At 42.3% G+C, this 20,293-nt stretch overlaps 1 protein-coding gene and 1 long non-coding RNA gene across 2 annotated transcripts in view; both read left to right on the top strand.

Annotated features, from left to right (window-relative positions):
- UNC5D (unc-5 netrin receptor D) overlaps positions 1 to 19,326 on the top strand; it is a gene marked incomplete at its 3' end in the record, with an annotated part of 671,255 nt that extends 651,929 nt beyond the window's left edge. The window contains exon 15 of the mRNA XM_066589399.1: positions 19,261 to 19,326. Within this exon, the coding sequence (XP_066445496.1) occupies positions 19,261 to 19,326 (66 nt within the window). The remainder of the gene's footprint in view (positions 1 to 19,260) is intronic.
- An 11-nt stretch (positions 19,327 to 19,337) lies between these two features.
- Positions 19,338 to 20,293, top strand: part of LOC136612565 (uncharacterized) — a 40,866-nt gene continuing 39,910 nt past the window's right edge. Inside the window, exon 1 of the long non-coding RNA XR_010790400.1 lies at positions 19,338 to 19,425. This is a non-coding gene — a long non-coding RNA (uncharacterized lncRNA). The remainder of the gene's footprint in view (positions 19,426 to 20,293) is intronic.

The following is a 20,293-nucleotide window of genomic DNA, read 5'->3' as shown; positions in this document are numbered from 1 at the left end:
TTATGAGCCATACAGAAGTTATCAGAAGTTTTTCACTTACCTGCTCCATTGCTAGCGTCCTCGTTTCCATGGAGCCGCCTAATTTTCGGCGTCTAATGGCCAAATTAGACGCGCTTGCGCAGTCCGGGTCTTCTTCTTTTCTCAATGGGGCTCCGTGTAGCTCCGCCCCGTCACGTGCCGATTCCAGCCAATCAGGAGGCTGGAATCGGCAATGGACCGCACAGAAGAGCTGCGGTCCACGGAGGGAGAAGATCCCGGCGGCCATCTTCAACCGGTAAGTAAGAAGTCACCGGAGCGCGGGGATTCAGGTAAGCACTGTGCGGTGTTCTTTTTTAACCCCTGCATCGGGGTTGTCTCGCGCCGAACGGGGGGGGGGGGGGGGTTGAAAAAAAAAAAAACCCGTTTCGGCGCGGGACAACCCCTTTAAAAGGTTCTGCCTGCCACCGCAAGACACTGCTGAGGCCAGTTATTGGCTGTAGCATTTACATGTTGATAATGTGACATCATCGCTGCATATGAACTCGCGGCACTGGAATGATGAGCGTTTTACAGAAGTAGTCACCTTTAGATCAACAGCAGCTCAAAAGGTTTCAGCAAGAGCTGTCAGCCATCTTGAGTATAATCTGACCTTTGGAGTGCCTAGTGGCATAACACACGGCCCTATGGGTATTAGCATAAAAATTGCTATATCAGGACTGAGCTATGTTGGTACTCTGAAACTGATTACTCTGTCCAAGCGCAAGAGTGAGCCTAACTAATATGCATTGTGTACCTCTTCTATTAAATGGGTTGTCTGGTTACTTTATGACTTTCTAAGGACAGTTGTGCAGGCGGTAAAATAAAACCAGCGGTAGTTACCGGTTCTCACTCCCAGTGATCCAGCGCTGAAGCCTCACAGTCCTCTTGGTCTTTGCTGTACAACGGCTTCTACTTGACCGCTGTACCCAATCACAGTGGTCCAATGCCCTTCCCCAAGCATGTTTGCTAGCAGTATATGAGTGGATATACCAAAAGAACGGTACCTGGGTCACTCACGCTCTAATTGGCTGTGGCATTCAGATGGAAGCCTTTCCAAAACAAAGACCAGGAAGACGGTGGGACTGCAACGCTGGATCGCTATGGCTTAAGACCGGTAAGTACCTCTGGATTTGTTATTTTAACTCCTGGATAGTAACTGGATAACCCCTTTTAACTCAGAATTCCCTAATGGGGCATAGCAAACTGGACAACCCCTTTAAGAAATTTTCTTTTGTTTTATCCTAAATCATGGTTCAAAGTACAGCGTCCAAGCAATGTCCTCCGAATACGCCTTACACCAGCAGAATTGTTGGGAATACCAATGAGATAGTGTCGTACAACTATAACTCCTTGACTCTCTTCCAACAAACTGCATAATATACATATACTTGTTTTTCCCACATAGCATTACAAGTCAAAATCTATCCTATTTCCAAACATAAAACGGAACTTCAGGGTGCCATGAAAAGTGAGAGAGGCATTATAACAATGTAAATTCTTGGGCATTAATCTTTATGGTGTATCCAATTCATACACTGCTAAAAGTTCCATGAGTGCCGTAGACCTAAGTAACTATTAAAATTTACTACTTAGAGATAAAATGCAGATGAAAGAACCATTACTTTATAACAGCACAGTATATAAAAAGGGAAGTGATATGCTGAAGTATCATAAAACCCGCCGGGAAGAAGTGGCGTACAGAGGCTGCGGTGATTTAGAGAATGGGGCCTTAGTTTTAGAAACTCAAAGGCGTTTTAAGGGTCGCGCAGAATTATAGTTTACTGTGAGGTTGGAGCAATGAAGACTGTTTTTATCTTAGCCTCCTGAATACGAAAAAGGAATATTCACTGTAATGTATTCACCCGGCTTCATTTTTTCTGCGTGTTTTTGGTGCTTTTAGTAAAAAGAATTAAATAACATACATATTATATCAAATTCTACCACTCTGCCTGTCAGATGCTGTGACAAGCCTAATGTAGGTGCAATAAAGAAATATTAGCTTTGCTTTTAAAATGGCAGCAATTTTAGTAGACACCTGGGAGAATTACGCTGTCATTTGTGTTATGGCATCCCTCCCAAAGCCCGTCGCTGCCATCAACGACCTCCGATCCGATGCAGCCGAAAAACTAAAGGAATGGGAAAATACAACTTTAGTTGAGAAGGAAACGCATATATACATACATAAGTTATGTTTGATGCCAGTACACATGTGTAAAAGAGCAACATAGACCAGAAGGCCTCTTTCGCATGAGCGGTTTTACGTGGCTAATTTAGCCGCGATAAAAAATGGCGACCGTCTGAAGAATTGGATTCCAATGCATTCATTCAGATGGCCAATTATTAGCTGCATAGAAATGTCTGGCTGGTGAAGATAGGACAGCTGAATACACCGGCCGATGTTTAGAAGTGGCCTGAAAAGATAGGTCTTGCCCTATCTTTTGGCCGTGATCAGCCGACAGCTCTCCTGTAGGCTTCTATGGAAGCTGCTAGCAAAGGGAGGAAGTTAACCCTTTCCAATCCACTGTCTGACGTCGAAAGACATTCAGATTGAAGGCTGTACAGCAGGGTATTCTTATTGTACGTTACTGGCTGGTCTGTTGTCAGGGGCCTCTTCGGCATGTCCCATACCACACTACTGTCTCTAGCCAGCAGATGGCTCCATTGTATAATGGCAAAAAGAGAAAGCCCCCTAGGAAACCCTGAATCCAAAATTGGATTGCAAAGGGTTAAACAGTGGCTAGCGCTGCTAAACTATGTCAGCTGGCTCTATAGGGCCAGTTGAAGGATTTATGCTGGTCGAAGGAATTCCGGGCTGCAGCCATGTAAATGAGCGTGAAAGCGTAAGATTTATCCGTAACATGGCCACGGCTCTCTCTCATTCATGCGCAATTTCTGTCAGCTGAAGATCGCAACGCTGGTGTGAAAGAGACCTAAAAGGTAGGTCCACAGGGGATGTGTTTTCAACAGCGCAAAATCTAATTCTTGCTAAAAAAAAATCCAAGACAAATCTACGGCACGCTCCACTCGTGTTACATGCAAATTTTAACAGATTTTGCTGCGCTTTTGACGTAGACTTCACCCCGCTCATTGAAACGGGTGAAATTTAGGATGAAAACCTGCAGTATAAATTCAGGTGCTTTGGTTTTAAAATCCATACTGCATCCCAGTTTGCACTGCAGATATTTTTATGTGCTGTTTGGATGAGATTTAGTAAAATATTATCTACTTTACTGTTTCTGTTATGCACTGCAAATTTTGCACATGTAGATCCACAGAAAAATACAAAAAATCCATAGTGTAGTTGCAACGTTTGAATGTACCCTGTAAATGACTATGACTATGACATATTCCAGGTAAATGCCATTATAAGGTCAAATCTTTTGGCTTGTAGAACATAAACCCTTTAACAATTCTACTGCCTTAGGCCTTAGTCAGACGGGCGTTTTTAGCTGCGATTTGCGCATGCGCATGCGTCCGGCGATTTTATAAAACCATTGCTTTGCAATGGTATCGGACACATGAGCGCTTTTTATGCGCTCGTCCGATAAATTATAGAACAGAAATCGCAGATCGCACCTATCTGCGATCTGCGATTCCTGTTCTCTTCTGTATATGCGCTCAATGGGGCCGGCGGCAGCAGCTCCGACCCCATTGAGAACATATAGAAGACAAATCATTCTTCTCTGCCACAGCTGTAACAGCTGTGGCAGAGAAGAACGATGTTTGCCCATTGAATTCAATGGAGCGGCAATACAGCCGCTCCATTGAAAGCAATGGGCTGCCGGCATGCGCGGGGTGAATTGTCGGGAAGGGGTTAAATATATAAGCCCTTCCCTGCAATTCATCCTAAAATGTGTTAAGATAAAAAAAAAATTGTATACTCACCTTTCCGCTGCAGCTGGAGTCCAGCCGCGGCCGCTGTCAGTTCTCCTGAACTGCTTCTCGGCACTATTCAGCCGGCGGGGCTTTAAAATCCCCGCCTGCTGAATGATCTGCCTCTGATTGGTCAAAGCCCTGACCAATCAGAGGCCGGTTTCACTCACACACCTATTCATGAATTCATGAATGGGTGAGTGACTGCTGCCTCTCAGCGCTGAGCCAATCAGGGGCAGGTCTGACTCACATCCATTCATGAATGGGTGTGAGTGAGGCATGCCTCTGATTGGCTCAGCGCTGAGCCAATCAGGGGGCAGGTCTGACTCACACCCCTTCCCACCCACTGCAGGACGGCCGCGCGGAGCTCCGGCTGCCGGGAGAAGGTGAGTATACAATTTTTTTTTATTTTAACACATTTTAGGATGAATTGCAGGGAAGGGCTTATATATTTAAGCCCTTACCGACAATTCATCCCGGGCTCGCCCGCAGCGCATTGCTTTAAATGGAGGCGGCTCTATTGCCGTCTCCATTGAATGCAATGCGCTGGACAGCTCCGGCCCGTTTCTAATGAAACGCGGCTAGGAGCAGATTTTCGGGCGATTTGCGGGCGACTTGCGCGCACCGGTCACGCGATTTGCAGATGCGCATCCGTCATGCGATCCGCAAATCGTGCGAAAAAACGCCCGTCTGACTAAGGGAGTGTCCTTAGACTTGGGAGATGGTAAGGGTCCATGGTGATCTCATTTCAGTTCAGCAGAACAGCAGGAGGTCCGGTTGTTGCTGCCCTAACATTTTTGAAACCTGTCTTTTAAGTACAGTATAGGAATTCTACAGATGAAGAGCTGGTTTCCAAAGTGACTTAAATCCAATAAATGCCATTTTCCACAAAACAGGATTTTGGAGTTTTATTTTTTATGTGATATGCTTTTGGAATAAAACATGATCTTTGCTGTAAGTGTTTTGCAAGTATTTGAGTGATTTTTACTATAACATGTTACTAATAAAAGAGTAGGCATTATGAAAAGTATGTAAGTACTCTTGCGAATCGCTTCTTCCTGCACAATTGAAATAGCCATTTCCGCGAGCGGAGGAAAAATCGCAGCGCGTCCTATTTTAGTGCAGATTCCACCCTGACGACTTCCATTGAAGTCAATGGAGTCATATGACCTGTGACAGTTCTGCAATTGACATTGCAGAAAGGTCACGGATTCTGCATCACTGCCTAGCGATGGCGCGGGAAAAATAAAGATAAAAAAAAATGTCAGTACCGCGCATGTCTGACGGCGGCTCGTTGCAGCCATCCAATGCCGTCTAGGCACAGGGTTGGATTTTGCTGCGGGCTCCCGCTTGCGGAATCCAACCCGTTTATGTGCAGGCGATCTAAGTCACTTTAGAATATACCTCTTCAATTACGCCCAGGGAATAAGAATGACGGGGAGGGCCCATCTAAAAATGTTGAGAGGAGGTGTTTACAAATGACGAGCGGGGAAAAAATACTAAGAAAATAAAGTGCTAAACATCTCCTTTAACCCTTTGCAATCCAATTTTGGATTCAGGGTTTCCTAGGGAGCTTTTACTTTCTGCCATTATACAATGGCGCTGTCTGCTGGCTAGAGCCAGTACTGCGGTATGTGGCATGCTGGAGAGGCCCCCGACAACAGAGTGGCCAGTAATCTACAGTAAGAATACCCTGCCGGACGTCTTCAGATATCAAAGCTGTACAGCCTTCAATCTGAATGTCTTTAGATGTCAGACAGTAGATTGGAAAGGGTTAAAGAAATTGTATTGTACAATTGTGGCAACAGGAAGCACAGCCTTACTAGCTCAGAATAGAAGTAAAACCTTTAAAATATCATTAAAAATACAATACACCAACGGTGTGCCAATAGACTTTCCTCTTCTGCCAGTATCTCTTTAAGTTATATCTGCTCTTGGCAAAGATGTACGGCATGACAACCAATATGTCCTCTGTACCTTCACATCTGGCAAGTTTCCATAGTAAAAATTTCAGCATCAGAAATTCATCTCATACATCTGAATGAGGTTTATAAAAATCACATGCATGAAGCAATCCTATTAGGCTGAAATTATGCAGAAAGTGTAGTTTTGATTTTGTTAAGCCAGGAGTGGATAGAAAAGGAAAGAGAAGTATAAAGGAAAAACTGACACAAAAAGTGCCAATGCAGATGGGAGATGGAAAAATGCCTCTGTAATTCCACCTATTGGAAGGTAAGTTCCCAGTAGGTCAATGTCTGACCTTTCAACAGGCAACATAACTAAGGACATGAGCCAAACCAGAATCTTCTCTATAAAGATAGGTACATACTAGCTGTGAATGCAAGTTATGCCCCAGAGGCTCGAGCAGAACCGGTATCCGACAACTATAGAAAGTTTCTGGGAACATTATATGGATATGTTGAGAGTACTTCCAGAAATATACTTTGACTATAATGCCCGAGCAAAGTATGAACCTAGCCCAAATGTTACAGTACCCAAATGAGTTATAATGCATTAGGATGCTATCCTATGTATCCATCATTATGCTATATCATTTTCAGAGAAGAGCTACCAGGATGGTGAGCGGTCTGCAAAACATGTCCTATGAGGAACGGTTAAAGGATCAGGGAATGTTGAGCTTGCAAAAAAGAAGGCTGAGAGGAGACTTAATAGCTGTCTACAAATATCTGAAGGGCTGTCACACTGCAGAGGGATCAGCCCTATTTCCATTTATACAAGGAAAGACCAGAAGCAATGGGATGAAACTGAAAGGAGGAGACACAGATTAGTTATTTGAACAAAACTTTTAGCCAGTGAGGGTGATCAATGAGTGGAACAGGTTTCCACAGGAGGTGGTGAGTTCTCCTTTAATGGAAGTCTTCAAACAGAGGTCGGATAGACATCTGTCTGGGATGATTTAGAGATCCTGCATTAAGCAGAGGGTTGGACCTGTTGACCCTGGAGGTCCCTTTGAACTCCAGCATTCTATAAAAAGTGGCAACCAGATGGTATATAGATATGCCATATATACGCACCACATTTGTTCTAAAATACAGTCTGTACCAATAATTATAAATGTGACCCATGGTGATTTATTTTTTAAGCCAACAACTGCAAAAGTTTCCTTTCGTTGGCTTGCCCTCAATGTATTCCCATGCTCTACAAGGCTTAAGATATTCTATTGTTCCTCACCTCGTTTTAATATGGATCTCTCCTGGTAATTAATCCCAATTTCTTTATAAGAAGACCATTAGAGACATAAAGACTAGATCTGGGTGTTGTGCAGTTTAGAAATATCTGGTGATGGCTTGACTTTTTGAAGATTTTATTTCCTTTTGTTAAGCCAAAGAGTTAACGTTTAGACTTTATCTTGGTGTGGCCAGAAAGAGTACGAGAACTGTAAAGCTTCTCTATTTCAGCTAATCTTTAAAGAGAACACATTTCTGAAGTAGCTCAGCTGAGGCCTTGAGGGTTTAATTCCTAGAAGCCTATGTCAGACCTCGATAGTCAGCCCAATAAAAAGGTATCACTATTTTAGAACATACTTTTTTTATTTCATACTTTAGGCTTGAGAAGTCTCTCTTACTTCACAAAAACATCAATCACCCTGTATTACTGGCTCAGCAAAGACTCGGCTTTTCAACTCAGTTTTTTTTTTACTTTTCTTTTATAAAAAGACAGTAAGTGATTATCTTCTGTTACGCTCCTGAAGGATCGCTCTTCCTTTATGTCTTACATAAACCATAAAAGTGAGGAGCATCAAGAATATATTCATCATGTGGCATTTTCTGCATTTAATATCCTGCTCTTCTCTAGGAGAATATAGGCTTAGCAAGACACCTTTCCATCAAAATAAATCTGTACAGGGTTTTGTCCTATTAGGCTGGTTTGCCAGATTTCTAAGTCCACTAAACTCAACATTCAGTTGTACGAACATGGTGCAGCATCATCTGGTGCCAAAGGGCCATCATCTCTTGGTAGACATAAAAGTATGCACCATGTAGTTCCATTCTTGCAAGTGTATGGATAATACTCAACTGCCAAACCTGTAGCTTTTGTGGAATGGAAAACACAGGAAATACTGGCCCTTCTGCAAATTATTGCTACTAGGAAAATATTTTTAGACTGCTCTTCATTATATGCACCTTCTATCAGTGTTTCCTTGCCTTTTTCGACTTGCAGCACATTAAGTCAAAAAATGTTATCTTGTGACACCCCTGCAGGAAAAATTCTCTCTGTGTCTTCTTCTCCCTCCTTTCGCACGACACCCCTAGGAGCTTCTCACAGCACTCCAAGGTGTCGCAGTGTTGTAGTAGGCAATCACTGTCCTATAACATAAAGGGAACCTGTCATTAACTATAAGCACCATAAACTAAGTTAAGGTGCTTGTAGTTTAGGTGATGTGAAGTCTGGGGAGCCTTTTTTCATACTCACACAGTCCCCTTTTCCTTTGGTGTCCCCTGGGGAAATCAGCGCACACATAGCAAGCTTGATTCTTTTCAGAAGGCAATACATGAATATTTGCATATATCTCTATGGTAGTGCACATGCATAGCCATCTGAAAAGAGTCAAGTTTGCTGTGTGAATGCTGACTCTGCTGGAAGACATCACAAGAACGAGGCACCAGGTGAGTATGAAAAGAGGTTACTAGAAATAAGCGAACTTACTCGTTTAGGGCGTTTTTGCACCCGAGCACCGCTTTTTCCGAGTAACCGACTACTCGGGCAAAAAGATTCGGGGGGCGCCGGGGGTGAGTGGGGGGTTGCAGAGGGGAGTGGGGGGGGGGGAGAGAGAGAGCTCCCCCCTGTTCCCCACTGCTACCCCCTGCTCCACCACACCGTCCACCGCCCCCGGCGCCCCTCGAATCTTTTCGTTCGAGTGGTCAGTTACTCGGAAAAAGCGGTGCTCGAGTGCAAAAACACCCGAACCGAGTAAGTTCGTTCATCTCTAGAGGTTACCCAATCTCCACGTCACCTAAACTATAAGAACCATGACTTAGTTTATTAGTTTATGGTGCTCATAGTTGATGACAAATTCCCTATAATATTATCCATTTCCCGGTTCCAACTTGGGTATAATTTTATTTTCTCTCAACCATCACCGAATCTACACTAAAAAATTTTCACGCTAGTTTTGAAGTGATTTAATTAATTGTTGTGAGCAATACAATAACATTAAAAATGGCATAACCATGCATGAGATCCTAATACCAAATTACACTTTGTCAAAGGCGGTATTTTATTATCTCAGTCACTACTATTTACCATGCAGCCTGTCCCTCCATGCCTGGTGGTTCTGGAGTACAATTACTGTACGTGCTTTCAGCCAGTATATCAGGGTAAACCCCTTTAACACCAATGTTTTCCTATCATGGAAATATAATGGCTTTACATTTAATTTACTGCTGTATTCTATATGCCTATACTGCTTTCAACCTAATTAATGTAAAGATTAGGAATGTGCAATTAAAGGAATTTTTATTAATATCTCATGCTATAGTGTTCTGTGGAGTATATATCTTGAGGTCCAAGGGATGAGTTGATGATACTGTTCCCTTGGTTGCAACTAGACTAGTGAAAGCAACTGCCAATTTGAGATGAAGCTACCACGATTGGCAACTTATGATCCAGGAGATGTTTGCAGCGTTTTAAAGGGAACGTGTCCTTAGAAAATGGCCTATTCTTTAAATCACCTTGTCATGTTAAATATATATTTCTCCTTGGTGCCCTGTACATTAGCATGTACGTATGAAGGAGTTATTCCCCTGCCACAAGCTTTAGATGGGTTACACAAAGAGCTGGTTCAGAGTGAACAAGCCCTACAAGAAGGGCCTTGGTTGCTCTCCTTGTATGTTTTTTTTAGTTTTCTATTGTCCTAACAAGTGTAATGGACAGGTGGCATCATTACAGGCTAAACTTCTCTATGGGAGAAGAATCTTCCTTTGGTTGCCCATTTTTAATTATTGGTATCTCTCACTCTTAAGGATCATGCTGCATCCCCATATATATGTGCTGCTGTGCAGGACAACCAGGAAAGGTAAAATTTACCTACGCAGAGGGGCCAACACCCTTCTTGTACTGTGTGTTCATTTTGAATTATCTTTACGTGTCACATGTCCAAAGCATGTGGCAGCGGGATACATTTTTGGTAATTTTTTAAACATTCTCCATGTCACTGTGTATATTTAAAAAAATAATCCTAAAACTTTGCAGTTTTCACACTTTGCAACACATTTATCATGTGTTTTAGGCACTTTCTACACTTTTTTCATGTCTGACACAGAAGTGTAGCTTTATGTAAGAGGCGATGTGGTCTAAATGAAGCATTGTACTTCAAGATTTTCGGGCGATTTGCGGGAGACTTGCGCGCACCGGTCACGCGATTTGCGGATGCGCATCCATCATGCGATCCGCAAATCGCGCAAAAAATCGCCCGTCTGACTAAGGCCTTAGTGCATGCACTGAAATTGAGATTTTCCAACAGCATCCTTATGATGTCCCGGGAGTCATAAACAGGTCCCAATGTGTTTCTTAAAGAGGTTGTCTGAATGGAAAAACTCAAATTTAAAGTTTGCCTATTTCAACCTGTTGATGGAATATTTATCTGTTAACATGGAAGCATTTCGGACTCTTCTAGCGCTGAGAATTGGACTGGATATGGCTCTGGCTTTTATTTTATAAAGTTGGATCCCAGTTACATACAATATAATAAAGCATATGACAAAGATTTCTCTGAAGCAGAGTCTAAAACAACTACCACCTGCTACATCTGTTGACAACCTCAATTTCACTAAATTAATGGGAAATTGAAAGTTAGAAATGGAGAATGAAATCAAAGTTTTATCTTGATACAGAAATTAAAAACTCTTCATTTTTTGCCTTACCAGGGACATATGTTATAAGTGCCATTATAAATGTAATTAGCTTGTGGTATCTTACTCATTCGGCTTGAAGACATGTTCTTCACTAAACACAAGATCAAAGGCTGCTTAACATTTCAAAAGCTTCTGCCATCATCAAATGGTCCTAATCTAGAATCCAGGTATGAATCGATCCGACAACTTCCCGCTCCGGACCATGCGTCAGTTTCTTCACAGATCTTCTGATTATTGTATTCTTTCATGTTTCAGCAAGAATTACTATTTTCCATGTCTTCAGGACAACCATTTCATGCCTTAATTAAAGGGGTTGTCCAGAATTATTACAAAGGGTCTGCCTTTTGTATCTAGCATCACAGCTCCTGCTCATTCAGCCCACAGACAAGTGTGGTACTCTTTCTGAAAAAGGAATGACCCTTTCTCTAATACTGGAGACCCGCCTTTAATTATAATTGATTGACCTAAAGGAACTTGTCAGGTCCCTTATACTGCCCTGGCTATGGGCAGTATAGTGATGGAGATGCTGATTTCAATCATCTGTTACTTATCCCAATTGGTGCAGGAGTTTGTAATCCTCACATCTGTGAGCTTGCAGTGCCCAGCAGAGATGAGTCCAATAAGAGTCATTAATATTCATATATTCACTGCTTGCCTATCCTCCCCTTTCTATCTGCCATAGGCCTTTTTTACATGAGCGTTATTTTGACACAGCGTAGGCTTCATCTTGATTTCCCACTATCCTACTAATAGTCATTGAACACCTAAACAACAATCATTTACAAATGCTAACACTTATTGGAGCTTCCTTTGGCCTTAATGACATTGGGTACTCTCTGTGGCATACTTTCTACTAATGTCTGATATCAGCGGAAGTGTATTACCCTCCACTCATCCTGCAAATGTTTGGTGAGTTCCCTCAAAGAAGATGGACTTTGTTCATATTTCCTGACTTGACATTCCAGTTTGCCCCAAACATATTCAGTAGGGTTCAGGTCGGGACTCAGTACAGGCCAATCATGGAACATCCATCCTAAAACCAGCGTAAATCAGCGTTGGACTTGTGACAAAGCACATTGTCTTGTTAGAAATATGGCTGAACATTCCCAGATTATCGCCACATTTTTGGCAGCACATTATTGTCTAGAATGTCATGGTGCCCCCTCCATGTTCATGGTTCTTGCCACTACAACCAACAGGACGAGACAATGCTACGTAAAGCATCCCCAGAGTATAACAGAGCCTTCACCGTACTTAACCGTTGGCGCAACACACTTAGGCAAAAGGCGTAACCAGTAGGGATGAGCGAGCGTACTCGCTAAGGCAAACTACTGGAGCGAGTAGTGCCTTATGTGAGTACCTGCCCGCTTGTCTCTAAAGATTCGGGTGCCGTCGGGGGGCGGGGAGCTGCGGGGGAGAGCAGGGAGCAACGGGGGGGGGGGGGGGGAGATCTCTCTCTCACTCTCTCCCCCCCCGCTCCTCCCTGCTCACTCCCACAACTCACTGCTCTCCCCTGCAGGCACCCGAATCATTAGAGACGAACCGGCAGGTACTCGCATAAGGCACTACTCGCTTGAGTAGATTGCCTTAGTGAGTACGCTCGCTTATCTCTAGTTACCAGGCATCCTCCACATCCAGGTATGTGAAGATGGAGTAGTGTGATTCATCACTCCATGGAATGTTCTTCCATTGCTCAATTGTCAAATGTTGATGCTCTTTGCACATTTGTAGACTGAAAAATGCATTATCTTTGAGAAATCACGCCAGACACTTGCAGGATGAATGTAGGGAAATGCCAGCTGAAGTGTATCACACGTTAGTAGAAGGTATACCACAGAGAGTATCTGATGTCAACATGACCAAAAGAGGCCCCACTAAGTATTAACATATATACATAAACACTACTTTTTCTTAGGGTTCCAATTACATTTGTCAGAATACTGTATATGTAAATTGTAGGTATAATTGATTACAGCTACAGTGATACAATCTTTTTTGGCAACCATACAAGAATATAATATTTCTGACACTTTCCTAATCATTGCTAAGAGTAGGCAGCCTGGCTAATATATTTTACAGCGTATATTCTGTATTACTGTGACATCAATAAGAGATCTTACATTTGGCCAGATTATCTCATATGTTACTATTTGCAAAAAATATGTCTTGTGTAATCACCTCTATGATGCTGCAATTGAAATAATCATTCATAAATGTGTCTGAGACGTGATAATGCATTGTCCTTCATTCCATTAGATTGATGCAGTGGTCTGGAACGAGCTTAAGGCGTTGTAACCTGCTCAATAATTATAAGGAGCTGCGGATAAGTTACAGGTCCCTTCTGTGTTATTCACCATGTAAATGAGACCAGGTGTCAAATCAAGTATTTTGCAGGAGTCTTCTATCTCCTTTAGTAAAATTCAGTGAAGCAGCACTTATCTAAGTGCAACCTGCCTAGAGCGACTTACAGTAGCTGATGGTATCGCTTTGCCTTTGCAGTATGCATAATCACTGTCTTACGGTTGAGATATTACTATTTTGCGAACTGGGAAAGGAAATGTAGCATTTTTTTCTTGCTCCTATAATCTATTTCATTATTAATGTATTGACCATGTTAATAATGTTCATTATTGGCATTCTTTCTATCACTTATTTTAGATTATTAGTAGTAAAACCTGTAATTATCTGGAGATGATTCCCAATATTGAGAGTCAATGGATTTTTTTAAAGAGACATTCCAAGGAAAGAATTATACAATTGGGCTTGTTTATGAAGACCCCTCTGACAAAATAGTGGTGTAATTTGTGTCGGGATAACGACACACAATTTTTATGCCATATTTGCAAATTATTTGCACCTAAGTGCTTACCCACTAGTGATATTTTTTCTTGCGATGTGAGAGCGATGATTATGAAACAAATGATTTTCAATGGCTTCATACTTATTTGCAGTTTTTTTTCTTAAGTCTCACAGCGCAAAGAAAAATTTTGCGATATTGCTCAGTGTTTTCAATGGGGCCAGCGACAGCCCCGTTGAAAACATAGGGAGTGGGGGGGCGTGGCTTAGATGCAGACCGGGACAGTCGCATAGTCTCGAGCTCCGTTCCTCATCAGCCTGCCAAGCTACTCTAAACTAACCCAGCTTCACCAAACTTCTTAGCAGTGCCTCAGAAGACCCGCGGGACACAATGCCGAAGAAAACATAGGGAGTGCATTGTCGACTTCTGCCACAGCTGTCACAGCTGTGGCAGAAGTTTGTGATACTATCCCATTTCTTTCAGCACCATTGAAAGTAGTGGGTTGCAGGCAGCCCCCGCAGCAATGATTTTCAGGGAAGGGCTTGAAATATATGTTCTGGAGGCCAGGGATTAAAAAACCACCACCTCCAGAAAGTACTGGTCTCATTGGCTGAGTGCTCAGCCAATCATAGACAGCCCTCAGCCATTGAATGACAGCTGAGGCCTGCCTGTAATTGGTCACAGTGCTCAGCCAATCACAGGCAGCCCTCAGTCATTCATCAGTGAGCTTTCTGGGGGCGGGGATTTTTCAATCCCAGGCCTCCAGAACACAGAAGACAACTGCCGGGGACAGAGAGAAGAGCCGGACGGCTCTTCTAGATGAGTATATATTTTTTCTTTTACTTTTTTTTTACAGCTAGCCATGGTTTTCAGGGAAGGTCTTATATTTCAAGCCCTTCCCCTAAAATCATGGCTGCGGGGGTTGCCTGCAATCCACTGCTTTCAATGGGGCTGCAGCAGTGCCGGCCCCATTGAAAGAAATGGGATAGCATCACAGACTTCTGCCACAGCTGTCACAGCTGTGGCAGAAGTCTGCGATGTACTCCCCATGTTTTCAATGGGGCTGATCCTGCTGCTGCCGACCCCATCTAAAACAATGAGCGATACAGCTGCGATATTACAGCATTTTCTCTGCGCTGCGAGACACTCTATCTCACATCGCTAGAGAAAAAAACGCTAGTGGGTAGGCAGCGTAAAGGTATAGAAAAGTATAAATGACAAACTTAGCCCAATATGACGCTTGCCAATGTCCATTTTTCATGTCAATGTGAAGCGTTTTTGATTCAAATTTGCATGATATCACTTCTGTGAAGTTGCAGTCCTCACGCACGTAAAAAGCCACAAGTGTTTCCCATTGCATTGCACTTACATGCACATGGCAAAGCATGCTAGAGCCATGCAATGTCTTTCAACATCCCATTGAAAAGAATGGGCGGAGCATTCCGAGGGAACACACAAAGATAGAACATGCCACAATTTTGTTTCCTCCCAGCGACTTGTGTGAATTAACCGATTCAAAAGGATGGATGTAATTTTCCTGCAAGTTTTTTGCGTGGGAATATCATTCATGTGAATACTCCCTTAGGCCAGCTTCACACGAGTGGATGAGTATTTGCACACACAAGAGTGCAGTGTTTTTGCAGAATGATCAGTGCTTTTTTTGGCGTATTTTACTGTAGTTTTTGTGCATGCAAAGTATGTGCAGTTGCACGACCCCCCAAAAAACACACCAATGCCCAGCCATTGAAATGATGTGTTCTTTTTCCAGTGCAATTATGCAGTGTTTCATGTATTTGCAAGCATATTGCATGCGCATTTGCACATCCTCATTGACTTCTATGGCAGGATCTGCCACACCAAAGTTGGTTTGGGATAGCATTCCCATCCCTCTACTTCTGTTATTTGCCATATTTTGTTTTCTCTGCATTCTAGTCTTATAATATATGTCTTTATTGGTCCTTCTTGGACATTTATTACGTCTTGGTCTGGCGTGTTGTGACAGCTCTGAGGGGTGATGTACTTGCACAATGCAAGAAAGTAACACTACCCTGTTTCCCCAGAAATAAGACCTACCCTGAAAATAAGCCCTACCCTGCTTTATTGGGATTTTCAGGGAGGTGTGAAATATAAGCGATGCCCTGAAAATAAGCCCTAGCTGTATTACATGAAAAAAAAGGAATACTTAGCAGGTGGGTCTTACATGATTCATAAATCCCACCTCTAGGAAGCGATGGCTCTGAATGGATCTCGAGCACTGCTCAGCCAATCAATGCAGTGCTTGATGAACCAATACGACGGCTGTGATTGGTTCATCGAGTGCTGCATTGATTGGCTGATCATTGGTCGAAGACCCAATCACAGACAACACTCTGTAGAGTTGGGATTTATGAATTGGCCAATCAATGCCATGACTCAGTGCATCAGAGCTCCGGAGAGCAGCGGGAGGGACCTAGACTGAGCCTGCTAGGTAAGTGTAATAAGACATTCTGTCTCCTTAGTATGTCAACTAAGGAGCAGATTCCCATTTGAATGAATGGGGTGTGAAATTGATGCAGATTTACCATTTATTGCACATGGAATCGGTGTGGGTTTCACTATTTGAACATGGCTTTACTATGAAAATAAAATTTTACAAAACGAATTCTTCCTGTTTCCAGACTTTTTCTTCAACTAAATACTTTCTAAATTCTACATTATGGTATCTGTAGTTCGATGCTGGCTGAAATTAGCTTAAAATCCACAAAGTGTAGTGTCGACGGCTGCAATGACTGTAGTTATCAGGTGAACATTGAGTAGAGTAACGGCCTCACATATTGCTGTGCCAGTAGGTAAATGAAGCTGCTAGTGGCTCATAATAACATCGCAAATGGCTGAATTTCCCGGAGAGAAAACCCATGTGCAGCTGACTCTTTATTAGGAACCTATAAACAGTAAAAAGCAGACATAATTATGCTTTACTAGTCAACTAACACTCAAGGTATTAATCTCACGTTAAGTGTAGAAATAGTAATAATAACGCACAGCGCATTAGCAACAAATGGAACGCCAGTTGAAGTGTAATTAGGATATGTTCCCAATGTAATCAGCATTGTTTTATGCTGTGAAAAGCCATTCGCTTGCAAGAAATATACACTTCCTAATAGGAGAGGACGGGATATGGCGTAGGCAGGAGTGCTTAAAGTATTTTAGAAATGGTTTTATTTTACTTCTTATTATAATGAGATTTCCAGCCGCTGAATGAAGTAGAAATGATTGGGCCCAACAAAACCTTATTTATTTAGTTTGCATCTTGCAAACTGGTTGTATGTTGTTTTTTTTTACTTCTAATTACTTACAAAGAATTAACAAGTATTTGGATAGGAGCTGAGCAAACATGTTGGTCTTAATTATGTGCATTGTGAGCAAAACTTTCTATTTAGGGCTGTTGGAAGATGGAGAATTCATGGGAGCAGAACCCTGCAATGACATTGAGCTCTCATGTTGCAGTAATTAATAATTTTATAATCTGGGAATATGCATCAATGCTTCGGAGTATTATAACCCCTGCGCTCTGGGCCAGTGTCAGCACCAGCAGACCCAAGGAGGTACTGGCACCCATTGAGCCTAGGGGTCCATTCTTTGAAATCAGTTGTATCCATATCTTTAAGACAACTGTCTATGATAGACAATGCAGGAAGCCGAGTGCTTTCTATTCTGCCTCCCAGCATTTTGCATCGTGCAGGCAGCACGGATATCATTGCACTGCTTCTGTCATTCTGCATGATCCTAGGGAGACTTACTAATTACTCAGGAGACATATTGGGCCTTACTAATTACCCAGAGGACACATTGTGACCTTATTAATTACTCAGAGGCACAATTGAGCTTTTAAATGACTCAGGGGCACAGAGAAGCCTATAAAAATTACTTGAGGGGCCCTTTATGACTCTGTTGCCCAAGGGTCCATGTAAACCTTGAGCCAGTTTTGCCTACACTGCAGCACTTACCACACCTACATCTGTAGGCGTGTGGCTATATCCGGTACTGTCAATTCAAACATTCAATTAAATAGGACCAAATTAGGCTGAACTACAGCCACATGTGCTTGGATGTCGCTCCATCACTGCTGAATCATTGCTTTGGATCAGTAAGGGTCCCACCATTCTAAGGGTATGTTCACACAGTGGAATCTGATGCACAGCTTTCCATGCAGGTTCCACCCCTAAAAATTAGAGACTTCTGCTGCAATTATGCACATGCATGCCTGTGGATCTATATGTGGAATTAGCTCTTTTCAATAAACAAATGTGTATGCACAATTCCAGATGTGGATTACAAGTGCATACGGCACAAAATTCAGATAAAAAAGTGAAGGCTTCTTGCTTTTGCATAGATTACAGCATGGACTACCATTGAAGATAATGGGATGTGGATTTCATGTGGAGTTAGAGTAGAATCCACATGGATTTCATGTCAACATCCACATCAAAATTCCACTGTGTAAACATACCCTAAAGATAGGTCATAACTGTAAACTCTCCGAAAACTCCTTTAACTATTTGGCAATGTACTTTAGGAGGTAAATGACATGACATAATTACTAAATAAGTTACTCAAGATTAGGGATACATGGTGATTTTGGTGATGCAACTTGAAGATCGCAGTGTCACACTACGACACGACATGTAATGATCCTCAGTGGTGGGGTCTTGTGCCCGGAAACTAACGGTTCTGTGATTCAACATTTGCAGAAATTCAACACTGATGAATTTTTGGTTGGACATCATAGACTTGAATGCAAGTTGCGCATGACTGTGATTTGCTTGTGACCTGTTTGCAGTTTAGCTGCTGCATAATAGCCAAATCACAGCTCTGAAACAGTAAGTCTCAAACAAACAAACTTCTCGGTCGTGTAACTTTTCCAAGAATTTATGTCATGCAACCAAAGTGACCATGCAGCACTAGCCTAAACAATGGATCTATTCCAAATGTCCTTTATGCAGGGGGTCTGCGCTGGTGCACTTAGATTAAGTCAGTAGTAATATGTAACATATACCCTACATTTGATGTATGGTATAAAGTGTTTCTTCTTGGTCACTACTGGAGATGAAGCAAACTCTGAAAAGTCATAATTTTGCCCTTCAGAGGGTTTAAGATTTTTATTTTGGCCTCTTTTGTCTTCAATGATGAAACATGCTAGCTTAGTCAGCCAACTGAAACACAGCTCATCTCTTTTCCTAGGAGACTTAATAGCTGTCTACAAATATCTGAAGGGCTGTCACAGTGCAGAGGGATCTGCCCTATTCTAATTTGTACAAGGAAAGACTAGAAGCAATGGGATGAAACTGAAAGGGAGGAGATACAAACTAGATATTGGAAAAAACTTTCTGACAGTGAGGGTGATCAATGAGTGGAACTGGTTACCACAGGAGGTGGTGAGTTCTCCTTCAATGGAAGTGTTCAAACAAAGGCTGGACAAATATCTGTCTGGGATGATTTAGTAAATCCTGCACTGAGCAGGGGGTTGGACCCGATGACCCTGGAGGTCCCTTCCAACTGTACCATTCTATGATTTTCAGCACCATGGACAGCAGTAATGAAAGGCTGATGCTAGTAAAAACTTTGTACAGGAGCTATTCTTGGTGTTGAAGTTTAACATGAAATGTGCCTGTTACTTTATTGAAGGCTGCTGATCGTCCTTGTCTTTATACATTGCAGGAGGTCCCTTTTTCTCGTGTCTGGTGCAGTAACCAGCAGCCACTGCACTGTGCCTTTTCCCTGGAGAGATACACGCCAGCCACCACCCAGCTGTCTTGTAAGATCTGTGTGAGACAGGTCAAGGGCCATGAGCTGATTCTTCAGATACAAACATCAATTCTGGAGGTAAGACAGCAACAAGTGTATTGCTTTATTGTGATTTAGCAGTTTTCATATGACAAAATATGATAACATTTTGCACAACTTAATAATAAGACTATTACACTTTCTTCTAGTATACTGTTGGTTGGACACCACTGGCAACAACAGTGGATTATGTCGATGGTTCCACATTTCCACTAGCTAGTTGACCCGTAATTACCAGTGAACTAGTGCAAATACTGGAACACCTTCAAGAAATGTGCATTTAATATTAAACTGAGCAATTGAAAGGGACACAACAGTTATTGTGAGGTCTACACTGCCATCATTAGTTTTCATTGTTTGGCTCTGCCCTTGGAGCTCAACATGCCGGACCTGGATGGTGCCAAAATGAGCCCTTTGACTACATAGTAACATAGTATGTTAGGCTGAAAGGAGACAATGTCCATCTAGTTCAGCCTGTTTCCACCCCACAGCCACACCTTGTTGATCCAGAGGAAGGCAAAAAAAAACACAATGAGGCATAAGCCAATTTAGCCCATTTGGGAAAGAAATACCTTCCTGACTCCGTAATGGCAGTCAGAATAATCCACTACAGTGGGGTCCATTCAGCTTCTAGCATTCAGAAAGAGATATACCCAAATGAAATTACACAGTATGCTGTGCTATTTCATCTGGGATTCCATGCAAGATCTGCAATGGAGACTCCCAATAGAGCCTTTGAAACACATGCAAACCTAGTCTATAAGAGATATAGAGAACTGCCAATTGTAGATGTAGATAACCTTTAAATACAGGCCCTCTCTTCTATGCCTGATTACCTAAAGTCATGCTCATAATGATCTTTTCTTACATATCTGGTTTATATAACATGTTCTTTTATGAAGTTTCA

Source organism: Eleutherodactylus coqui, chromosome 2 (genome assembly GCF_035609145.1).
Source record: "Eleutherodactylus coqui strain aEleCoq1 chromosome 2, aEleCoq1.hap1, whole genome shotgun sequence".
Lineage (NCBI taxonomy): Eukaryota > Metazoa > Chordata > Amphibia > Anura > Eleutherodactylidae > Eleutherodactylus > Eleutherodactylus coqui.
Note: the sequence above shows the minus strand (reverse complement) of the source record. Positions and strands in the feature narration are given on the sequence as shown.